The sequence below is a fragment of the Chelonoidis abingdonii genome, chromosome 5 (genome assembly GCF_003597395.2).
Source record: "Chelonoidis abingdonii isolate Lonesome George chromosome 5, CheloAbing_2.0, whole genome shotgun sequence".
Lineage (NCBI taxonomy): Eukaryota > Metazoa > Chordata > Testudines > Testudinidae > Chelonoidis > Chelonoidis abingdonii.
Genome location: NC_133773.1, coordinates 117,207,460 through 117,218,522, shown reverse-complemented (window position 1 = coordinate 117,218,522; position 11,063 = coordinate 117,207,460). Strand labels below are relative to the sequence as shown.

The following is an 11,063-nucleotide window of genomic DNA, read 5'->3' as shown; positions in this document are numbered from 1 at the left end:
ACACTTGGAAACAGAAGATTAGAAAAGCCTGGAGATAGAGATCACTCTCATAGCCGAGAGAGCACAGAGCAGAGACACAGACAAAAGACACACACCCAAAAATTCCCTCCCTGAGCTTTGAAAAATCTTGTTTCCTGATTGGTCCTCTGGTCAGGTGTTTGGTTCCCTTTGTTAACTCTTTACAGGCAAAAGAAACATTAACCCTTAGCTATCTATTTATGACATACCTGAACTATTGCACTGAACAGATTTTACTCTGACAGTTCGCAATGCTGTAGTGTTGGTTATCTTCTTCAGGATACTTCACTAGTTCTGCCCTGACAACATGCTGTCAACCATATGTCAATATAATGGACAAATAGCAAGGAGGAGAATGAAAAACAAAAAGAAGAAAATGGAGAGACAGATCAATAGCTGAAAAGAAGGAATGAATGACACAAACGACAGCACAAAAGCAAAAACAATTAACCAAAACAAAAATGCATTTCTCTCCAGGCCCCGTGTTGAATAAGAGACAGAGATATGCGTAGCAGAAAGTTTTATAGCTGGAGTTGGAATAGCTTCTCAGATTCATCATCAATCATGCCCTCTCTCACAACCAACACAAAATAATCAGTTTAAGCAACCAATAAAAATGTTTTGCAACTCAGACATGAAAAGGGATTGAAAAAAATGGGGGGGGAGGAGAAGAGGACAGACCCTTTCTTTGCCTCTAATCAATGTAAATGCTATACAGATCCACTTCTATTCACAATTATAACAACTGTATTAAAGATATGCATGTATCATTCCCACTACATAATTGTCGTACAATTCCAAAATGATAAACATAAAACCTCACATCCAAATGCTTTGTTAGTACATGTTTTACTTTCCAACTCTTCTTAATCACTTGCAAGTTTGCTGAAGCAATCTTTCAGTGAAGTGACTGGGACATACAACTTGCAAAAGGAAAAGTAGAAGGGATGTGCATATCTGCATTTTATGGTTGAATTCCAATGACTCCAAATGCAGATTTCTCCCAGGATTAATAAAAAAATTCCTTCAACGTTCTTTGCCAAATATTTGCTTTTAGCAAAAGCAGTCAATCCTCTGTCCAAATCTCTCTTACCCTTTACAAAAAAAGTAATTAAAGAGTCTTCAGAATAAAAAATATTTATGCTTACAGGAGAAAAATACAAATACACAAATCAAACAGTAATGCAAAATAGCAGGAGGAACCTACAACAGCAATTCTATGAACTGCATCTACTGTCCGAATATTTCAGTTCTTATATAATTAAAATATATATGTTTGTAACAAGTGAGGCACAAATGGGGGGGAAACAATTTTATATTTCTAAAGGAAACATCATTTAATATGGACATGAATATATAAACATCGTTTGCTGAAGATAACCTTTGTAAATAAAGCATATATGTAAAACAAGCAATAGTAATTGAACTAGACAGTAGAGTGTTTAGATTTATTAGCTGCTGAAGTACTCTGCTTAAGTTTTAATTGATCAACTTCATATCTTATCTGGTGGACAAGAGTCATGATTTACTAGACTTCTGGCCTGATGTTATCAAGGGAAGGGTTGCCAAATCCCATGTAAGGCTCTAGTAGGGGTTCAGCACTAAACAGTGTTATCTGACCTCACAGGACCTAATTTCTTCATACCAAGCTCTATGCTAGACTGAAGAAAAAGGATCTTTGCAATCAGTAAGCAATTAATTGTTCCCACAAATGTTGGTTTAAATCCCATCGTGTAAACATAGCTAGGTTAGTGACCCATGTTTAAGTCACTTTGTGGCAGGAGACTGACTAACATAAATGACTTGGATTTTCTAAAGGAATTTCAGCTAAATAAGAAGAGAAGAAACAGCATGCAACATTTTTCCTGCTAGCTTCACACCCATTACACACACATTATGCATTTTGAGACATCTCTACATTAGATTGGAAGTATTATCCAAGACTCCAGTTTCTATCAACAGTCAGATCCACAAGTTTGTTTATTTGGTGCAGGTGGTCAGAATTCCAGACCTTGCTAAATGCCAAATACTTTATTGTAGCGGGCTGGCACGCTAGCACTACCATGCTAAATTGGCATTTAGTTCAAGAGAAAAACATATATTACTTAGAAAAATGTTAATTCTTGCCAATGCCCAGAAACAAAGTTGTACCTCATGCAGTTTCTATACTATGACTGGAAGTAAAAAAAAATTGAAAGAAAAACATTTAATTAGTAAAGGAGCCATTTCCTTACGTTTCAACAGCCCCTTTGTGTTTTAAAAGAGTGAGGAATTTGAGGGCTGAAAATAAGATGTAATGTGTAAATTCTTTGTTTTGGAACTCTTTCACCTTGAAAACATGCTCCAAGCTCCAGTCTTATGTAGATAGCGATCTACTTTTGTTTTATCTGGCCATTGACTGGCTATGGGTTTGTTTAGGAGGCACCAGGTTCTGCACTTGTACCCAGTAAAGTCAACAAAAGTTTTGCTGTTGACTTTAACAGGACCAAGAGCTCCCTCCATCATGGCACAAGTGTTTTATATGGCTAACCTAAGCCTTCAAAACTTGTGTCAAGTCCTGCAAAATCATGACATTGGCTTAGAAACTACGATTTAAAAAAAAAAAGCATTTGGAGTTCCTTTTATTTACCTTCTGGATGCACTGGAGTTACATTTTGAGGTTTTTATCCATAATCATAAGAGTAAGAAACTTTTTTTTAATGAAAGCTGATATTCTTGTGCATAAAATCATAGAAGTCAGCAATGTTATTTTTGTAAAGTGTACACTTAGTGTTAAGTAATCAGACAACTTTTCAGACCTCATCATTCTGTTTTGGTTTGTGTTCCTCAGACACACAGCTTCTTCACTTTTGGTGGTTATCTGAGTTCAATGTTGGGCTCAATACATGCAGTTAAAACAGAGAGTGGATCTATTACATTTTTTTAAAAAATAAGCTCAATCTCTGTGAGAGTTAGAATGATAGTAAAGCAGCAGTTCCACTCTATTGCTTTTTTTAGCAATGTACCTAAGTAGGTATTCCACTCACTGGACTAATTCCAAAGGCATCATTCCAGTATTTAAAACAATGCACATTTTTAAAAATAGAACCCAGCTCTGATCTTTGTTTAAAAATTCAAATAGTAGTAGTATCTGTGTTGCTATACAAGCAACCTCACTTTCACCAGATGCTGCTTGAATCTGAGTGCTTCAGAAACTTTAATGAATGTATTCTCACAACCCTTTTGTGAAATATGGAAGTTTCATATTCATTTAAAGATGGAGATATGAAGGAGATTAAGGGACTTGCCCAAAGTCACACAGGAAGTCTGTGGTAGACCATGAAGAGAACCTACAGCTCCTGAATCTCATTCCAGTGCCTTAGCCTCCAGATCATCTTTCTTCCCTGGCAAGAGCCCAGCTCCATGCTTCTAGAAAATATGAAGCCACATACTGCCCCATGAGAGTTTTCCAGTACAGGGACTAGGAAATTTACAATTTTCCTCTTATGAAATTCCCTTCCAATTCTTTTGAGAACACAAGTTTGAGGCTTGTCCCTTCCCCATTCCAATCTTGTGTAACAGCCAGAGTATTCTGGCTCCTAGACCCAAAGATTTCAAGATACCAGTGGGAGGCACGAGCCTCAGCACATCTCCCTAGGCTCCTCCCCTACTTTCTTCATATGGGCCCCACTGATGCTCATCTAAGAAAACAACCATCAATGAGAGTTATATTATTAGCAAGAATTGCTGTTGACCTAATGTAGGTGGAAGCCTTGCCAGATCCAGCAAGTGCTCTAGAGCTCTTACCCCTCAACTCCGCTCTCAAAGTCATAACACCACATAGTTTGTAATGTCTTGAAATCATGGGACAATACAGTGGAGCTGCTGCTGTATTTACTTCAGGGCTTTGCCTCCTCTCTACCTTGGGTTCATACTGGAAGGTAGTATGTGGACCATGGTCAATGTTCAACTTCTGGTTATGAGCCTCACGTAGGCTGTTACTTCTGCCATTTACCTCATTCTGCCTGACCAATCCAAGACAGGTTGCTGAGCCATTTACTTTCCAAATATAATAGATAAGAAAAGTAACTGAAATTTATATTATAAACCATCTTTGTCTGAAACTATAAGTTCCAATGAACTGGCCAGAAGAATTACAAACCATAAATATAATTCTGAGGTAGGAAAAGGCCTTTGTAAGGTTGATATCGGTCCAATATAGCAAACTATGCATGCATGGGTTTGCATTATGTACAGGTCTTCAGAATATCTGATGGGCTTATTTTAGAAATCTACAACATTTTATATAGTATTTGGCTCATTTCTCATATCCTTTTTTAATTTGCAATGTTTTATTATTTATTTCATAGTTCACACCTAGACTATCAAAAAAGTATGAATATATTGCTGCTTTTGGTACTGCTGTGTGCAGATCTGAGATAAGAATGGTGTTTCAATGTTGTAGAGTTAAAGAATAACTGATTTCCAATCTAAAGTATTATTTATACACAAATCATTATGCAACTTAGGGCTTGTCTACATTACCCGCTGGGTCGACAGGCAGCGATCGATCCAGCAGGGGTTGATTTATTGTGTCTAATCTAGACGCGATAAATCAACCGCCAAGTGCGCTCCCATTGACTCTGGTACTCCACTAGGGCGAGAGGCACAGGCGGAGTCAACAGGAGAGTGTCATCCGTCAACTTATCGCAGTGAAGACACCATGGAAAGTAGATATAAGTACATCGACTTCAGCTAAGTTATTCACATAGCTGAAGTTGCATAACTCAGACCGATTTCCACCCCACAGTGTAGACCAGGCCAAAGAAAAGCAAATAGAACGCACCTTTCTCTCTCTCACTCTCTCTCTATATTATATATAAAGACAAAAGGACATTGTTCTGATCTTTTCTATTTTTGTGTAGCATACATACAAAAGTTTTTCATAGCTGTTCTGCTTTGCTTGTTAGGTGTGTACTGCACAATATATTTTGCTCTTCTATTGTTAAAAAAATTTCTAGCTATATATTTCAACACAGATTGTAAATTGCCTTAGGGAAAGACTTATTTTCTTGTTATATGATTAGAAAATAGATTTATTGTATATTTAAGCAAACTAGAGAGCATGCTCTTCATAAAAGGGTAAATTTTTAATAAACATATTTTATTGAATTTTTTTTATTTTTTTAAATAACTACTAACTCAACAGTGGCCAACAATGCAGCCCCTTGAACTGCTTGAAGAGACTGCTTTGAGTATAAGAAGTAAATTAAAAATATATATATTATAATCTCATAACCTCATGATACTATAAAAGTTAAACTCTGTATTTTAATCCTTATTTTCAGTGGTTTGTGAAACTGTGTGTGTAAAATCCTTTTGGGTTGGATGTTTGTGCACAGAGTCAACCTGAAAGGGGAATTATTTTTTTAAAATGGAATTTAGAAAAAATATGAATGTTTTTCAATGAGAGGATTGACATTCTTTTAAATGTTTTTCTCCTAAACAGTTTTCCTTCATTAATGTGAACTAACTGCTTTTCCTATTCCGGGGACAAAAAATGGAAAAAAAAATATTTTTTCTCAATTAATGCTATTGTGTATGTGACAAACACAGAATGACACAAAATGTTCACGGTATTTTTTAAATACAGTCATAGCCCAAAAGGGGCCTGCAGCAGCTGAACTACGTGCTCATACAGAAGTCACCATAGTCACATCCCTAGCTATCAATTTAGGAGTGTGGGCAAGGGCTTCCTTAGGAGATCAAGCTCACAACTGTTGCTGAGATCTATTCTCTCACCCTCAGTCCCTATTGAAACTAGAGGAAACGGAAGACAATCCCCCACATGTGATTGGAGAATGTCACCAAGATCGTATTGTCCAAATGTGAAACACATCTAGTGCTAGTTCTTGATGGGCTTTTTTGCCACCAAAATTCTCCTGTTGTGTCCAATACACCAGTAATTAATTAATAGGACTAGCTACAATACACAGCACTGAGGTACCTAACACACAGAGAAGCTGAATGCAATGAGATAGTTTAACATTGAAATATCTTTAAATGAAGATTTTTTGGGATTCGTACTTCCAGGAAGCTAATTAAAAATGCATATCACAAACCCTTCATAAGGAATAAGCAACAATTTCTTCACAGCCATTTGGACATGATGGGCTTGATTCTCACCTGATATAAATCAGTGTCACATTAATAGAACTATGATGATTTACTGAATTCAGTAAAACTATGCTATACCTAGCACAGCACATGTCCCCTGGGATTAGGGTTGAAACCGCTGAGGTACAGAAGACCAGGACACCTTGGATGACCCTGAACACACAAAAAGGGACAGCTGGCAGTTTCGACTGGGGACCCTTACGGAGTTCCCTGAAAAAAGGGATGATCCGGGGAAAACCTGGACAGGTGGCAACCCTACCTAGGGTGCCAGTATAACTGAGCTGTCTAATGCGTTGGCATTAGAGACTCTGGAGCCAAAACTCCAACCACTCCCCATTCACCCACCTGTGTAGGGTGGGGGGTAGTTACTTTGAAGAGGCTGCTTTTCCTTCTTTGGGATGGGCAGTCAACACAGAGACAAAAAGGAAAAATTTGTGCCCCCTCACTTCATTGTGGGGTACAAAGGATGAACCAAAATCTGGCCTTAACATATTGTTCTATATGGATGGGTTTTTTTCTGACTGTGTGAACCACATGCAAGATCTTTTTCCACTTTACCAAGATATTGTTTACAATTATGTAAATGTGCAACATTTATATCCATATAAATTTATACCCTCTATTTCTTTTTTTAAACCTATAACTCTCTAAAATAAATTTTATTAAAAAAGAGTACAGAACTACAAATAAGGACGTAAGTGCCATATAATCATACCTAGTGTTTAATTTAAGCATATGTACATCTGACAATGTCTCTGTTTCTATATATCTATAACTATATACCTATATCCATATCTAATTAAACCCTCCAAGTTTGTTTCTGCTTTTGGATTTCTCAGTGTATTCTGACTTGTGTTTTTGAGGACTGGAACTGTACGTTTGTGTAACATGTAAAGTACTGAGCACACTGTAAATGCAATTAGTGTGTCGGGCACCATAATTTAAAGATACAATAAAACTATATATAGGCATATAAACACACACTTGAATGTATATAATATAGTTATGCTATTTTTAACCAGAAAAAGCTTTTGAAATTTTTTTTTCTGATTTAGTAGGACACAAATTTTGTAAGTTTAAAATGTTTTTAAACTATACATATATAAGGAATGAACATATATGGAAGGCTGTAATAGAAGCATACAACTGACTCAAGCACAAATGGGATGCAACTTACCTTGAAGGAAAATTTATTATTCATTTGTATTCAGATTTTTTTTTTAAACACCAAGAAAATATCTAATAAAAGCAAGGTATGCAGGACAATCACCTGTGATTGTTCCATTTCTGCTTTGTTTAATTTGATGCCAAGGATGTCAGCAGTAATTCTCTGAAAACACAGGAAGACCTACATAAAAAAATAGAGTGTAAATGATTAAAAACAGACATCCTCAAGTTACTTTTAAATACATCAAACCTTTCCTGAACTGTAAACAATGAGATATGCATAAATATGACCTGTGCAAAACAGATCTGAAAATAACTTCATCTGGTAAATTCAATGCTGTTTAAAATAATTCAGCAATGATATAAGGGAACGAACAGCATGCTGGATTGTTAGGCAACACTTCTACTTTGTCTCCAGAGACTAAAGTTTAAACAAGCGCTTATACAAAACTCCTTTCAAATATGATGGTTAGTGCTGCAAAATATGAATATGGGTATTCACTAATGTTTGCTTGAAAAATATTCTACCAGTGTATTGTGCAGCAGAAATGTGGGTTTCTGTACCTCAGAACAATAGGGTTTAGCATATACACCACTGGACATGTTGCATAAAACCCCTTTTAAAAAGTTAAACTTTCCCTAGACAGACACTTGGGCTGTGCCTATGCTACAATATTATATTTTTTGTCCTTGAATTGGTTGGATACAACCAGTTAAAGAACTGAATCACATCCACACAGAGTCGGTTTAAAAGTCCTTGCACTTTTGCCCTGCAACAAGAGATTCCTGATCTAAATCATTTAATTCGCAATGCTCTGTGGATATCTACCGCCAGTTCCCAGCACAGCTCCCAGAAGGAATAGATTCTAAGAGATTTGGAAACTTCTCTGTTCTACTGTGGGACAGTAGCAAAAGAACTAGTTAAAATATTTCAGCCAGTCCATATCTACACTGGCATTAAAATGGGTAATACTGAACTCTTTTAGACTGAATACACTCACCCAGAAGATTTAAGAACGGAGTAGAAGCTTTCACTTTAACATTATAAATAGCTGCTCACAAGAGAAGCAGATTCTTCCGAGTAATATTTCTTTTATGTTCCAGTATCCGTATGTTTCTCAACAGGAAGTTAAAAAACTTAAAGAAACTCTATGAAACACTTCCATAATTTGGGGATCAGTGAAAAAGAAAACTAGAAAGGCTCTTTCACAGATTTCAACATTAACTATATCAATTACAAAAAAAAAACTGTTAATTTGCTCATCACTGACAATATATCAAATCAGTTTGAAAAGGAGATGCTGACTACTTGAAAAAAGAACATATTATAGAATGTACCTACTATAGTGAGTATGGCATTAAAATTGCAAAATGTTTAGTTTTATTTGTTCTAAAACAAAAAGTTACACTTAAGAAAAATTAACTAAATCTGACAGAGTGCTTGGAGCACAGACTTATACAAAATTTTATGAGAACCAGGTTTTATGGCCAATTTAGAAACCCCTGATAATCTGTGTTTATAACAGAAATGTTGATAGTCATAATCATAACTTAATAACCTCTATCAGAAACCTATATGATTAATTTTTGAATTTTGTTATAATTTTATGCTCTTTGAATAAGAATCTTAAACCACAATATTTGATTACTCCATTTTTAAAACAATTCATTTTGTATATTAAAAAGTATTTTTTATTATTCAATGATCTAGCCAGGGTAGTAAATCATTTATTAAATATGATGACTTGAACTAAGGAGACAGTGAGATTGTTTTTATGGCTTTTCATGCCCACTGCCATAACATCAAGGTGTGTAACAAAAGTTAAACACAACACTGTATTTATTTAAACTGCCTGTTATAGCTAGCACAAAAGTTCTTCCTGTCTCATCTAATCAACCTCACTAGCCTGATTATGGTTCACAGTCAAATAATGAACCAAAAATGCATTTTTAACTGTGTTCTGAAGATCAGTAAATTGAGCTTCAATGAACCACCAGAGGGAGTGTATCCGTTGGCTAGGGACCCTCTACTGAAAATACTGTCTTCAGACCTCAAGACAATACTCCTAGAGACTAGACTGGCAGCAAAGAGAGATTCAGCTCACCACAGCTGTCATGGTATGCACAGAAGACAAAGAGGCAGTGTGCAAGGTAGCCAGATATCAAACCATTTATAGATTAGAGCCAATATGTGGAATTTCAAAGCAGATGAGATGTCACTGTAATTAACAAAGCATCATGATAACATACTATACCGATGATCTACTCCGCTAAGCAAGCAAGTGCACTCTGCAGTGACTAGAAGTTCTGGATTGCTTGATAGTTGGAGTGCAGTGAAATTACCACATCACATTCCAGAGTTACAGTTTTCAAAAAAAAAAAAATTATAATTATTTGATTTGTCTTACTTACAGAATCACCTGTCTTAGCTGACACAAAATGGCTACTGAAACCATTTTCCTGGCAAAATCGTTGGTGTTTGTCAGTTTTCACTGTTCGCATGTGCTCCAAATCAACTATAAAAAGGTTCAAAGGAGAAATTACTATAATGGAGCCCATTTATTTAGATAACTGTCTCAGCAGTTATTCCTTGAAAATATTTACAACAGATACAATCTTTCCTTCATAATTCATACAAATGAAAACCTTTTGTTTTTATAATTATTTGTTAAAGGAAAAATAACCCATTACTTGAAATTTCTATGTGTACATGTAAAAATACATTACAATAAAAATTGAACTGTGAAATGCAATAAACTCATTTAAAAATAAAGGCCAAATTCCATGCTCAGGCGCATACATGCAGTTCCCATTGTCTCTATTAAGAGCCATGTATGTTAGTCTGAGGGTAAAACTAAGCCCTAAATATTCTGCATGCAAATATGATACACTATGAAAATTCCAATGTTATTCAAATACTGTTGCAAAATAAAAGTAAAGTTTACAGATACATGTCTGCTTCCATATAGTTTGCTTCCAAATTAAAAATGTAAATGAGTTATAAAGAATGTTAATACAAAGTGGTACAGCAAAAATGTCTGTTACATTAAAATCCACTAAAATCACACTGAATAAATATTAACAAATGTATTTGGGCATAAGCTTTCATGGGCTAAAACCCACTTCATGAGATGCACGCATATATATCTTCCTACTGTATTTTCCACTGCATGCATCTCATGAAGTGGGTTTTAGCCCACGAAAGCTTATGCCCAAATAAATTTGTTATTCTTTAAGGTTCCACAAGTATTCCTCAATCTATTTGCTAATATAGACTAACATGGCTACCACTCTGAAACCTGAATAAATATTGACATTCATTTATTTGTAAGTGGAGTTTTCAATTCTACAAAGATATACTTCAAAAAGCTGTATTAAACAACATAAAAATACGTATTTTAAGAGTGGTGTGCATTATTTTCATTTTTCCCATTATATACCCATTGGAAGTAGAGCAAAGCTGTTAAACAATATGTTTCATTGAAATGCACTGGGTGCTTAAAACACAACATGGAACTCAAGACTTGTACAAGTTTTATTGTGTACATTCCAATTTCTCCAAATCTGATCCTAGGATAACTGGAAGCTATATTGAACAGCTTCTCTTTTTATTGCATTACAGTCCCTATAAGGGTGTTGACTCAATGCCGTCAAATTATAAGGCAAATATATTCACAAGGATTTAAGGACAACTAGGCTCTTTGAGTCAATACAGGAAAAAA

The 11,063-nt window shown here is 35.5% G+C and overlaps 1 protein-coding gene across 6 annotated transcripts in view; it reads right to left on the bottom strand.

Annotated features, from left to right (window-relative positions):
* The window catches only part of RAB28 (RAB28, member RAS oncogene family), a 98,822-nt gene that overhangs the window by 2,144 nt on the left and 85,615 nt on the right, over positions 1–11,063 (bottom strand). For 2 of the 6 annotated variants that reach the window (XM_075066589.1, XM_075066587.1), the window contains 2 exons: positions 9,754–9,857; positions 7,445–7,522 (listed from right to left, as the gene is read on the bottom strand). In XM_075066589.1, coding sequence (XP_074922690.1) covers positions 7,445–7,522; positions 9,754–9,857 — 182 coding nt within the window. Of the gene's footprint in view, positions 1–227; positions 329–7,444; positions 7,523–9,753; positions 9,858–11,063 lie in introns of those variants that run through there. The other 4 variants (XM_075066590.1, XM_075066593.1, XM_075066588.1 and 1 more) reach the window with 3 other exon arrangements.